This window comes from Alligator sinensis, unplaced genomic scaffold (genome assembly GCF_000455745.1).
Source record: "Alligator sinensis unplaced genomic scaffold, ASM45574v1 scaffold24_1, whole genome shotgun sequence".
Classification (NCBI taxonomy): Eukaryota; Metazoa; Chordata; order Crocodylia; family Alligatoridae; genus Alligator; species Alligator sinensis.
In genome coordinates this window covers 478,303-492,428 of record NW_005842609.1, presented here as the reverse complement: position 1 = coordinate 492,428, position 14,126 = coordinate 478,303, and the positions used below count along the sequence as shown (strand labels likewise).

Sequence of the window (14,126 nt, the reverse complement as noted above, 5' to 3'; positions counted from 1 at the left end):
CCTGCTTATTGTTCCTTTAACCCCATTGTCTTCCCTGCATCCTTTCAGGTCATTCTCCATTCTTGGTTGGGTTCCATTCTTTGAAGCCCTCCTCACCTCAGGGAAGTAAAACAGACAGGCACCTTTTAAATGCTCCAAATTATGGGGCATTTTGCCCCCCGCCCAACAAACATTAGATAACAGATATCCAAAAACAGGAAACAGATGCAAAAAAAAAAAAAAAAAAAAAAATCAGCACCAGCCATACTTAACTCAGTTTTCCACAGCTATAAAATAGCATTATGAGATGGGCTTTTAAGCTATCCAGTTGCGGTTCAAAAAAATCCTTTACCAAACAAAATCTATCTACCTTTATGCACTAAACATCTCTTACCTATGTTTCTTAACTGAAGAGTTTTCTTGATCGTTGAAATCCTTGTATTGATGTAAGAGCATAAGTCTTCCATATTTAAAGAAGCCATATTTCTTCTTCTCTCTATAAAACCTATGGAGGGAAAAAAAAAACAACAACCCCATTTGGCATAGTTAAGAAAGTTGTATTATCAACACAAGTTGTCCATTTTTAAATTTGTTTTCGCCAAAATGAAAATTATTCAGGCCACAAGCAAAGAGAAACTGCACCTAGCTTTACTTGAAGCAATTAGAAAACAAGTATTTACTATTTGCTAAAGCAAACTGAAAACAGAGCAGGGAGCACACAGAGGTAAGGGCTAATATAGGAAAAACAACCTGCTGGAATTCAGCAAGGAGCATTTGTTTCTTTGTTTTATGATCAGATTTATGCAGCTGTACTGGCTCCCTCTGGCGGTTAACTGAAATATGAATGTTAAGCTTGTTTTGTTCTGTTTTTATTTTTAAGCTCATATACTATTGCTGTGGTTGGTTAAATATAATATACAGATCTGCCTAATGTCATGAACTTCATACCTGCACGTTTGGGAAGTTTATCTTACATTCCCACAAAACAAGTTATTTAGGGAAGATCAAAAAAATCTAGACTCCAATTCTACATTCCCAGTCAAAAAAAGTAGGAATTAAAATTGTGACCATGCTGAAGGGAAAAACCTTTAATAATGTGTTCAGAGTTTCAGAAATGAACAAGTGAAAGTCAGGACTCATTGGTCAATATTGAGTTCAATATTGAGTTCCTGAGAAAAGGAAGGATGGAAACAAGCAGAGTACAGACCCTGGACTTCAGAAAAGCAGACTAAGACTCGCTCAGGGAACTCATGGGCAGGATCCCTTGGGAAGCCAGTCTGAAGGGGAGAGGAGCCCAGCAGAGCTGAGTGTACTTTAAAGAAGCCTTACTGAGAGTGCAGGAACAAACCATCGCAATGTGCAGCAAGACTAGCAAGTATGGCAGATGACCAGCTTGGCTTAGCAGGGAACTCTTCAGCAAAGTCAGTCATAAAAAGGAAGCTTAAAGTGGAAACTTGGACAAATAACTAGGGAGGAGTATAAAAGCATTGCTCAGACATGCAGGGATGAAGTCAGGAAGGCCAAAGTGCAATTGGAGTTGCAGCTAGCAAGGGATGCGAAGGGTAACAAGAAGGGTTTCTACAAGTATGTTGGTAGCAACAGGCAGATCAGGGAAAGTGTGGGTCCCTTACTGAATGGGGGAGGCAACCTTGTGACAGAGGATGCAGAAAAGGCTGAAGTGCTCAATGCCGCCTTCTCCTCAGTCTTCACAGGCAAGGTCAGCTCCCAGACTACTGCACCAGGCAGCACAGTTTGGGGAGGAGGTGAGCAGCCAACAGTGGTGAAAGAACAGGTTAGGGATTACCTAGTAAAGCTGGACACATACAAGTCTGTAGGGCCAGACAGGATGCACCCGAGGGTGCTGAGGGAGGTGACTGATGAGATTGCAGAGCCACTGGCCATCATCTTTGAAAACTCATGGTGATCAGGAGAGGTCCCAGATGATTGGAAAAGGGCAAACATAGTGCCCATATTTAAGAAAGGGAAAAGGGAGGATCCAGGGAAATACAGACCAGTCAGCCTCACCTCAGTCCGTGGAAAATCATGGAGCAGATCCTCAAGGAAACCATTTCTAAGCACTTGGAGAAGATGACCAGTAACAGCCAGCATGGATTCACCAGGGGCAAGTCATGCCTGACCAACCTGATTGCCTTCTATGACAAGGTGACTGGCTCTGTGAATGCAGGGAGACCGATGGATGTGGTGTACCTTGACGTTTGCAAGGCTTTTGTTATGGTCTCCAACAACATTCTCACATGCAAGCTAAGGAAGTGCGGGCTGGATGAATGGACTGCAAGGTGAATAGAAAACTGGCTGGAGCATCAGGTTCAGAGGGGAGGAGTCAATGGCTCAATGTCTAGTTGGCAGCCGGTATCAAGTAGAGTACCCCAGGGGTTGGTCCTGGGGCTGGTTTTGTTCAATGTCTTCGTCAATGACCTGGAAGATGGGATGGAGTGCACCCTCAGCAAGGTGGCCGATGACTCCAAGCTGTGGGGAGTAGTAGCTATACTGGAGGGTAGGGCTAGGATTCAGAGTGACCTAGACAAATTGGAGGATTAGACAAAGAAATCTCACGAGGTTTAACAAGTACAAATGCAAAGCCCTGCACTGAGGATGGAGCAGTCCCATGCACCAGTACAGGCTGGGGGCTGACTGGCTGTGCAGCAGCTCTGCAGAAAAGGACCCAGGGGTTACAGTGGACAATACACTGAACACGAGCCAGCAGTGTGCCCTTATTGCAGAGGACTAACGGCATACTGGGCTGTATTGGTAGATGTGTTGCCAGCAGGCCAAAGGAAGTGATATTGCACGTAAAATTTCTCCAAATTTGCTCACATTTTTGTCATATTGAATGAAATAGTTTGAATGTTTGTAATGGTTGCCCATTAGCCAGTTTCAGGAAGAAGATAGGATTTATCTCCTTATCTAGGTCATTGTTTTGGACTACGTGTGGAAAATCTAGACTTTGCTTAAAGTTTCAGTGATATGGAAGTCTCCCCAAGAGTAATTTAAAATGCTCAACAAAAGAATCTGTTGAGTAAGATCCAAGCCCAAATTTGGGGGTAATGACAGGTTTGAGTAGGAGGAGCCCATTGATGGTAACTCACTCAATAAAAACTGTAACTTACTCTCCCAAATTGGAGGTGACTATACTTGCAGAACAACAAAGGAAGAATCGCAAGTGTAGGCCGGATCAGAGTGATCACCTGAACCATCCTCTCCGTGAATACGAATCTCTTAGTTCACGCTGAAGCTGCAGAGCGCCCGAAAGGGACTGAAAGAAGGGGACTTAGTCCTATCAGTATTGAGGCCAGCCCATTGAATCGTATTGCTGAGGCAAGCCCATTGAACCATACTACTGAGGCCAACCCATTAAATTGTACTACTGAGGAATGAAACCATATTTAGGTGTTTGGCTTCTCGGAATTCTAGGATTGTAAGTATATTATGAAAAATAATAGTATTGATTCAAATTTAACTTTTAGTTGTAATTGTAGTTGTTTTTGTAATACTAATTCTTATAGCATTGTTTGGGAAGGAAGTGCATTCGGAGCATTGTTTCTGATATATGTAATTATTGTGTTCTTAATGTTTGTGGTGTTTCTTAAAGCTAAGCAGTGTTATATACGTAGCAAAGAGTTTTAAAATAAAATTGTGTTGTATAAATTAAGTGTGTAATCATTGTGAAATCGTGCAGTCAACTAACTACTCCCCCAGCCAGTGCATCAAAACGAATCAGTAAATTGTGTGGGATTTTCTCTATTCCATAACCCACTAGAGACAATTTTTTAATCCACATATATTATAAATATTATCAAATTTGCATAAAGCTTTCCCCAAAAAAACAGTATCATGCAATGAAATTAAACATGAAACTTCAGATAGAGTAGGGTAAATTACATAAAAATGCTATGCTTCATCCAAACCCACACATGGCAGTGGTGACAGACACAGGATTAGCATTGTGGACTTCCTGGTTCATAGTCAGCCCACTCAATCACAGTGATCTATTCTGACAATACATGATTTAAAAGGAAAGAAGCTATTATCAAGGCATTTTCAGGGGCTCTCATGAAACTTTGAAAAACATATCTCCCCAAAACCAAAGACAGCCCAATTCTGTCAGTCTTCAGAACACAACACAAAGCTCATATTATTTATTCCCTAGGCCAGGGGTCGGCAGCCCCCGGCACACGTGCTGAGTATGGCACGCAAGGCCATTTTGCTCGGCACGCCACAACCAGCCCCAGCTCTGGGTAGCTGCTGTAAGACCTGCTGGGAGCAGCCCAGGCTCCAGCAGCTACCCACAGCCCAGGGTTGGCTGCGGCCAGCCACAGAGCCCAGGCTGGGGGGCAGGGGCTTTGGGTGAGGGGCAAGAGGCACAAGCAGGGCATCCTGCCATGTACCTCTTGCCCTCATTTTGTTTTTCTGGAATGCCGGCACTCCGGCACCTTCCAAGGTAGGCATTGTGGTGCTTTGCAGCACCCCTGCCCTAGGCATTCAGGCAAAGAATGGCATGTTGAGGACTGGGATTTGTCTTAGAAACCTGTTGACGTGCCTGGGATGTATTTTTGTTGCCTTTGTTTTGTTTTTCAAGAACATGCTAGATTCAATTTATTTGTAGATCAGCAGAATTTAAAAGCTACAGGGACTTGTAAACAACACTCAAAGGATTAAAACCCTACAGATATACTGAGAATAGAATAAAGCAGCTGCTTTACTTCTGTTATAAGCAACCATGTAAGTCGCACATCATTACCCATGTGAAACTAAATCGCTCTCAGCAAGTACTGCTAATTACACCTACAGTGTTTATTTCTATAAGACGTTTGCCATTTTATTAAAAATCCATAATTGTACGTTCATTCTTGCTGACACTGAATATGCAGTCAGACCTTGAATAGACACTTAACGTATGCTGATATATTCTGCCTCCAGTCCCATAGGCTCTTATCAGCCTTTCAAATTTCGCAGGTCAAATGGGGGCAACTTTTCACACACTTGCACAGCAATAAAACAAGTGATGCTTGTTACTCAAGGCTGGGACCGAATCAAGCAGTTTATTCAGACAAAGCTTACACTGAAGACATCTTGGGACCCTTAAAAGAAATTTATTTATCTTGCATATAATATGAAACCGAGTAAGATACACACACCTTGTTTTTGAAGGGCAGAATGAAGAAAGAGAGATCTTCGCTTAAAAATACTAGGATGAACAGTATTTTCCAAGGGAAAACATAGGGAGCTCCAGGGGAAGGGAGGTGCAAAGTATCATGGATAACATGTTAACCCCTTCACAGCATGACACCACAGTTGCTGCTAGTTCAATTGAACTGCCCAACCTCTCTTCTCAAGCCAGGGGAGGGGCAGCCAGCAGCACTTGCCAGATCAGTGGAGGGCCCGATCCTAGCCAGCAGCACTTATGGCATCAGCAGGAGCCTCTGTCCTGGCCACCCAGCCTTTGGCTCAGCTTCTGCTGAATCAGTAGCAGCTCCCGCAGCATAAGCCTCTGGGACCGGGGAGAAGAGAAAGTGCCCAAAGTCAGCAATTAGGGAACCCCCCAGGGCAGTGTTATTTCTTTCCCCAGAAGAATATTGGGCTGCAGAAGCTACTATTACCATATTTCCTCACTTAAAATGCACACCCCAATTTCTAGCAGCTGACTGTTGTAAAAAAGGTGCATGCTGTATGTAAGAAAGTAAAGTAAATCCTATGGAAAGTGATCCAAAGTAGTGAAGTCACTCTTTAAAGTAGGTATCCTTCCTCTTTCAGCCAGGTATTTCCCAAATTATTATGTCTCCTTATGAGTACAATTGATATCCCACTTGTAGGAAGGCAATATAGCTATACTGACAAATACATTAACATTTTTGACCCATTTAATTCATCTACTAAACTATTATTCATTTTATCTGCTCCTTTGGTCTCAACTCTAGTTAGGGTACAAGTGTTTCCTCAACATCAAGGGCATATCAATCATCAAGTGCAGTTATAAAGAACTTCAATTACAAAAATAATTTTAATCACATCATTCAGAACAAAAGGAAAACAAAGGGCCTTGTAATACAGTATAAAGAATAATTTTACACATAGAAAAGCTGATTAAGTATTCTCTTTTGACAGACTTCTGCTGCAGCAAAATGTGTATAAAACCAGAACACCATTCCCCAGAGCTTGTAACAATTCAGACAGTTCTCAGCTGCTATTTCAATTATTATTCTGTAATGGGAAAGCCAACACGTTTCAAAAAGTCACTAGAAGAAAGCCAAAAGAAAATAAAAGTGAAGGAAAAGATTGAATATAAAGTTATAAACTCCACATCCGTGTTCAAACTCCAAGCACTTGACAAACATTATTACCTAATCACAAGCTTCCTCAAAGTAGGTAGTCTTACTCTCACTGTACAGAAGGAAACACTAAATGAAGAAGAATTGAAAAGGTCAAAACTTCGAACTTGACCAAACTCATTGACCCATCTGGTTATGGCTTCCCACATCATGGAGTGCAGTCCTTTGTCCTTGGAAGCAGCCATATACCCAGACTCCTAAAATCTGTTCCCTCAAAACCCTCTCACACAGCAAGAAAACCAGAAATGCCAGGAACGCCCTGTAACATGCTACGATAAAAGAAGTGGAGATGTGGGCATTGTCAGTGCCCTCACACTGCAATGACAGGGAAGCAGTGAGTTAATAAATGTTCAGAAAGTGCCTCTATGCTACAGAAAACTAAAAAACCATGCACAGTCCCTGACAATTTGACTAACCTCATGTCAAAAGCTCCCATCTTTAGCTTCAGCTCTCCAGAGAAAGGTGAAAAAGATCCAGAAGCCAGTAACATTCATAAGGAAAAATCCGTCTTCATAGATTTCATAGACGTTAGGGCTGGAAGGGACCTTGAAGATCATCAAGTCCAGCCCCCTGCCCCAGGGGCAGGAAGTCAGCTAGGGTCAAAGGATTCTTCCCTACAGCTGACCAGCAAACACCCTTAAACCAGGGATTGCCAGGCACCTACCACACTGCAAGTTACCCCTGTACTCCAACAAGGAGATAGCAAATACTTGCTTCCATATATCATACAAACCAATAGCTGGGCCAAGACCTCTTCTTCCCCTTTCACATTATCTCTTCCATAAACTTCCTGAGTTTGTCTTCAAAGTGATTCATGTCTTTTGCCCCCAATACTTGGGCTCAGAAGACCATTCCAAAAAATTTACTCTGGAAATTAGAAGAAAACTTCCAATTTGAATTTGTTCATGATCAGTTAGTAGTATTGTATCTAGCATTGGGAGTTTTTTAACCTAAAAAGCAACACGGGCTGTGTGTCCCCTCATCAATACAAACCACATTGTCACTGGACCCAATAACATGGATAACAACAACATCCGAGATGAATTCACCTGCATTTCTGCCACCATCACATATGCCACCACCTGCTTACAGTGCCCCTCTGTTGTCTATGTTGAACAGATGGGGCGATCCCCATGTGTAAGAATAAATGCAACACCTGTTCCAGAGAGACACAAGCCAGTGGCAGAACACATTAACCTCCCTCCATGACCTCAGAGTAGCTGTTCTTAGACAACAAAATATTTTAAAAAATACAAAAATTGAACATAAAATTGTGGAGCAAGAAATGACTCACCAACTGGACTGTTAAGCATGGTCTAAACAGGACTTACAGACTCTTATTCCATTACCTACATTAGCTTTTGTGACCCTTTTGTCCCTATGGCATTGTTGCATGTTTGCCTCTCCCAGCACATCTCCTCCTCCCCATTTTTTGTATTCAAATCACTCTCCGATAGACTTCCCAGACACGTCCTTTCACAGCGTTTAATGAAGTGAGATCGGGTGGTAAAAACTTATGCATCTGATTTAGCTGAAGTATCTGTCTACCCTGCTTTTGTCCTCCCTAATATTCACCTTGCAACCAAACTTATAAAAACTAATCACATCCTCCTGAGTTTCCATTTTGCTGAGCTGAAGAAGCCAAGCCCATTCGATTTTCTTATTTATAGAAAGGTCTCCACTCCCGTAACCAAATAGCAGCTCTTCTTTGTACCTGTTCCAGTTTAACTTAATCTTTCTTGAACAGTGGTAACCAGAAATATATTCTGTACCCACGGGGGGTCTGATCAGGGCCTTGTAACAGGGAGCCCCAGCCCTGCTCCCGCCAGCAGAAGAAGCAGAGCAGCATCCCTGGGGGAATCGGACACCCACAGCCCAACGGCCCGGGCTGTGGATCAGCCACAAAACCCAAACCCCTAACAAGGTAGAGCAGCCCAGTGGGCTACAGCAGAAATGAGCAGCCTGAATATTGGGCTGAGAGCCCCTTGCAGGGGTGGGGATTGCTTTGCTCTTGCACAGGGTAGATGTCCCCGGCTGTCTGAGTAGCCCCGCCCCTTGACAAGTGCCCCGCCCCCAGGTCGCCATCTTGGGACCAGAAATCCCACCCCCTGGGGGGGATGTGGGGGGCGAGATGTGGGGTATGTGCGTGGGAGCTCCCCAAACATGCTCCCCCCGCCATTGCACACCCCCCAGCAGGCGGGCACTCCGGCGGGACGCGGACCCGGAGCCCCCAGCCCGGCCTGGCCCCCACCCGCGCCACCGCCCCCCGCCGTTTCGAACCTCCCGCGCGCAGCTGTCAACTAACGCGAGAGCCGGCGCGTCCCGTCCCGTCCCGTCCCTGCTGCGCATGCGCAGCGCCGGGAGCTGAAGCCAGCGTCTCGCGCTGACGTCAGCGGCAGAGCAGGGCGAAAGGGGGCGGGGCAACGAGGGACGCACGTGTCCTGCCCCACCCTAGTCCCAAGGAGGGGGGAGCTGGGCCTTGCTGCTCTGGGCTCGGCCCTGCGCCCCCCACGGCGCAGGGAGGCGCTGCCTGGGCCAGGGGCAGCCCTCACAGCAGCAGACAGGCGTTTTCAGGCAGGGGGGCTCTGACTTTTGGCCCTACAGGCCAGGTTCAGGCCCACCTCCCCATGCTATGCTCAAGGCCTGGGTCCTGTGCTCTCCCTTGCTGCAGGGGCACTGGTGCACGGGGCTGCCCCCAGGTCTCCCATGTGACAGTAGGGCAGCGGTGCCACCGCTCCCCTAATGCCAAATCTTCAGCCCCATGAGTCGAATAACCCTGAATGGGGCCTGCCTGCCAGCCAGGGGGCAAGCGCCGAAACAGCCTCGGTGGTGGAAACGCTAGGGCGCGCGTGGAGGGAGCCACAACTTCAGTTGAGAAGAAAACATTTCACATCACACAGCTGCCGGCAAAGCCCGGCGTATCAGCCCGTGGTACTCGATACCCCCCACACAGCGCAACTCTCAACACCGCAGGGTCAGGCGTCCTCCTTGCACTCTGTGGTACTCTAGAGTCTGGTTCGCTTTTCTGGTTTTATTGCTTTTAACACCCTTATTCAAGTTTAAAACCCGCATGCAGATTTTTTGAATAGGGTTGAAGGCACATTAAACACGGGTAAATAAAACTCGAGGTAGCAAGTAGCAGAACGAATCATTCTGAGCAATGGGACTGACCGCGATCGGCAACAGCAGTAGACAATATGGATTTTTTTAAGAATAAAACATACCAAACCAACTTGTTTTTTTCCTTTGAGAGTATAACCAGGCTGATGGACGAGGGGTGTGGTATAGTATGGATGCAACATACCTGGACTGTAGTAAAGCTTTTGGCACAGTCCCATGACACTCATAAGCAAACTAGTCAAACCTGAGCCGACTAGAAGGTCAGGTGGATACAGAAGGGCTGCGTCTACACCAGACGCTGACAGCGCAGTCGTTTAGTACTTGCATAAACAAGTACTAAGTGACTGTGCAATAACCAGAGCTACTGCACAGTAGCATTGCTGAATGGCTTTTAGGTGACAATGTGCAATAGCATTGCATCACACTTTGTGCCAAGTGACACTATTGCACAGGAGTAACGAGCTACTGCACAATCAGTGTTTCACATTAGACGCGGCAAAGGGCAAACAAAGAGTAACAAGGAATCGAGGCCAGAAAGGCATTAGGTTTTGAGTCAGGTTCCCTGGAAGTCTCTCTCAGTCTGGCGTTGTTTAACATTTTTAGGAATAATGTGGATGCCAGAGTGAAGATCTTATTGATCAAGGATGAAGATGACAAAACACTTGCAAACACAGTCTCAAAACTCAAAAGGATTTTGAAATGTTAGAAAAATACACCAACACAATTAAAGTCAATACAGACACACATAAGTTGCTACATCCAATTAAGAAGAAACAATTGTACACTACTGCCGGCTTCGCCATTCTTAAGCAGCCAAGGCCAAGCTGCAGAAGTGTGGCTAAAGCACAAAGCCCATTTCTGAGTGACCAAAGATTGAACCTTTGCAGTTGTGACAGCCACCTTGGTCAGCAAAGTAAAGGGCAGCAATCAACATGTCCAGCTAAACCAGGAATGAGATCAAACTGAGCAGAGCAGAGAGCTGGGCCTAAAAGGAAACTGGATAAAAGAAGGCCTTAAAATAGATCATCCACATATCATCACTTTCACTTTAAAGAATTATAGTAGTGATTAATGTAACCAAATACATTAGACAGTTTTATTATAACACATATTTGTATTTGGTTTCTTAGGTAAGTTATAGAAGGCAAAGCAGCCTCATCAGTGAAGACCGTAACTAAGGGGAAAAGAAAACAGGAGGTGGCAAGCAGCATTCCACAACTGACACCTTCCAAGTCCACAAGAGAACTGGCTCGGTCCGACTCCAAAAGTTTCAGTAAAATAAATCTGAATAAAATCAATCCAAGAATGTTTATTAGAATAAGCCATCTATAAAATATAGGGGATAGACTAGAGGGAGATGTAAAGAACTCTGAATTCAAGACCTGCTGCCAGTCCCCACCTACCTTCACTCTTCCCAGTCTCTACATGTAAGAAGCTATATTGTGCTGGTACAGATATCCAGCACTTTGGGATAGACTTTGGAATACATGTTTATTTTATTTTTTGGAGTACAAGCAGGCTATAGGCCTGCCTCTTACCATTTTTATCAGTAGCCTCTTTACCTGTAATCTTGAACACATACAGAATAGGAGATAACTAGGTTGGTAATAGCAGTTGAGAAAGATATGGGGGTTATGGTAAACCACGAACTCGACATGAATCAGGAATGTCATGCTGTTGGGAGGTGGGGGGAGGAGGGCAGAAAAACAATAATCAATTTGCCACCCCTCTTCCCCCTGAACACCCCCCCCGCAATCAACAAATGCAATTTTGGGCTGTATTAACAGAAGTATTGAATGTAAGATGTGGAGAGTGATAATACCACTCTACTAGCTGCTGGTTAGAGGTCAGGTGCAGTACTGCATGCAGGTCTGATATATAAAGAACAAGGGTATAAAGAAACTGGAGGGATCCAGAGAGACGAGCAACAACGATGATAAAGGGGTTGGGAAGCAAGACTTGAGGAAAAGCTGAGAGAACAAGTCTATTTAGTCTGGAGAAAAGGAGATTAAGGAGATGCATGGTAGCAGTTTTCAAACCTATGAAAGTGCCAGAAGAGAGAGAGAGAGAATAACCATTCTCCGTTGTCACAGAAAGTAAGACACAAGCCACCAGGTTTTAACAGCAGCAAAGCAGATTTAAAACAGCAGGATGATGGAACAAGCTGCCTAGGGAAGTAGTGGTTAATTGGAGGTTTTCAAGAAAAGGGTGGGGAGACACTTCCTTGGGAAGATTCAGGAACAGTGCATCTTGCATCTGTGCAACGGGTTGGACGAGAAGTCCCTAGAGGTCTCCTCCAGCCCTATAATTCTGATTCTCTCAGAGGAAAGCAGGTTACCACATACATATCCAGATGACATGAACTGTTTGTTACATTTCTTAGAACTTTTTTGGGCCCAAGCTGAAAGAATCCAATCAATGAGAGCACTTATAAGGATCGTGTATGCTTGTGTGCCAACGTATGGCAACAGCTTTGAGAAGCAGGAGAGCACTCTGCCTCACTACCAGTTTTCACCCCTTAGGGTTGTGGTTTCGTATAGCTGCTATGGGCCAAAACACCCAGAGACAAGAGGCTGGCAACCTATGACCCTTGGGCTAAATCCAGCCCTTAGAACCATTGAATCCAGCCTGCAGATTTGGGGGTGGGGTAGTGTTCAGCACCTACTCATGAGCCTGCAGCCCAAGCTAGGTTATTCCAGCCCATAGCTTGAAAACATTGCTGAACACTGCCCTAGATTGGTTGTCAACTGGAGGTATGAATACCCCTAGGGGTACTTAAAAAGGCTGTAGGGGGTGCGCAGAACTGATGTGGCTGATAATGTGGCTGATAAATGCCACATGCATATGTGCAGCCGCAGCACAGCATGCAGTTGACCAGGAGCGCAGCCCAGCAGCATGGAGTCCAGCCGGGTCCAGCTGCTCAAGTCTGTTGTGAGGGAAGAAGTTGGGGGGGTGCTGAGGCAGGGGTAGGGGCAGCTCAGCTGAGGCAGAGCATGGGACAGCTGTTGGGGGGGGGAGCTCCCACCACTACCTGCACCCCTGAGAGGGCATGGGGGGGCATTTACCCCCAGATCTGCTCATGGTGCAAGGGTGGGCTGCTGCTGCGGGCTGAGGCAGCACCGGGCTGTTCTGGCGGGGGTGTTGGACCGAATCGATCTCAGGGTGGGCAGCAGTGACACAGAGGGGTGTTGGGGGGATATGGCGAATTCTAGAGTGGCTGCAGCCCCTCCCATAGCCCCCTCTCAGCACTGCCTGCCCCGAGCTCAGCCCAGCCCAGCCCCAGCCGGGAAGAGCCCGGCACAGCCCCAGCCCGCAGTGGCAGTCTGCCCTGCCCCACATACAGATCTGGGGGCACACCCCCCTCATGCCCTCCTGGGGTGCATGCAGCAGCAGGAGCCGCTCCCCCCTCCCCATGCCCCCTGGATGAGCCACGTACAGCTCTGTCCCACGCTCCACCCTGGCTGTACAGCACCTCCCCTGCCCCAGTCCCAGCCCTGCTCCCTCCCTCACTGTTGGGGCCTCAATCTGCACCCTGCCCCTTTGCCCCTTAAAAACAAGAAAAAATATAAAGGGGTACATGAGCTGAAGCTTTGAGACAGGAGGGGTACACTGTTTTAAAAAGGTTGAAAACCCCTTCCCTAGACAATGGCCTTTTTCAATGCAAGGGATCATTAGGGCACTGCTTATGAAAACAGTTCAAAGACTAGAGCTCTGACAAAACCAGGTTAAAAAAAAAATGTCCCTGTGATCTTCACTGAATAAGGGACTGCTTTCAAATGGCCCATTGTTCCCTGGAGGCTCTGTTGTTGTCACCAGAGCAGAACCATAAAAGAAAAAAGAAAAAAAAAGGCACTTATCTGGCTTTCAGATCACCATACTTGAAAAACAGAAATAACACGTTAGAAACTCAAAATAACTGCACCTAACAAAAATATTGTACATCACATCATTTAGGAATATGCAGCTATAAATAGTAAATTCCTCCTTAAATAGGATCGTATTGCAGTATGTAGTAAATGTGATTATTTCACTTGTTATCACCCTTGCACTCTAATACCTCAGTTAAAATTTGCTTCAGGATCACTGTCCTTTGTTGCTGCAGTCACATGTGTAACATACTTCTGAGCAAATCCACCTGCATGGAAACCACAAGAAGGACCACTGAAGGTTGTCCAATGGTGGAAAAATGATTAAACGTTTCTCACATGCAAGCCCCCCTTAGATCTTTCTGAACCATCATACATTTTGGCCCCCTTTACCAGGGTTGAATTGACCATACAAATGCAAAAACTATCGAACATCTGGCACCGCTGCCTTATTTCATGTAACTGGGGAGGTAGGAAGTGGATCCCCCCTACTACCAATATGCCTCATCCTCAGAATTACTCCCTATAGCTCAGGGGTGGGCAAAATGCAGCCCACGGGCTGGATGCGGCCCGCCAGGCCATTTTATCTAGCCCGCAGGGCCCCCCCAACATTTAGAAAAATAATATTTATCTGCCCCTGGCTGCCTGTCATGTGGTCCTCAATGGCTTGCCAAAACTCAGTAAGAGGCCCTCCACCCAGAATAACTGCCTGCCCCTGCTATAGCTGCTCCATGAGACTCATGGGCTCCCTTCCCTCCACTGCTTGCTGACTGGGGTAGGAATTCAAATCTCTGGAAGCTGCTATGCACAACTG

At 45.8% G+C, this 14,126-nt stretch overlaps 1 protein-coding gene across 1 annotated transcript in view; it reads right to left on the bottom strand.

Annotated features, from left to right (window-relative positions):
* Window positions 1-7,094, bottom strand: part of SKA1 (spindle and kinetochore associated complex subunit 1) — a 40,702-nt gene extending 33,608 nt beyond the window's left edge. Inside the window, exons 1-2 of the mRNA XM_006033137.3 lie at window positions 7,060-7,094; window positions 374-484 (exon numbers count right to left, since the gene is read on the bottom strand). Coding sequence (XP_006033199.1) covers window positions 374-461 — 88 coding nt within the window. The 5' untranslated portion in view covers window positions 462-484; window positions 7,060-7,094. The remainder of the gene's footprint in view (window positions 1-373; window positions 485-7,059) is intronic.
* Window positions 7,095-14,126: the final 7,032 nt, after the last annotated feature.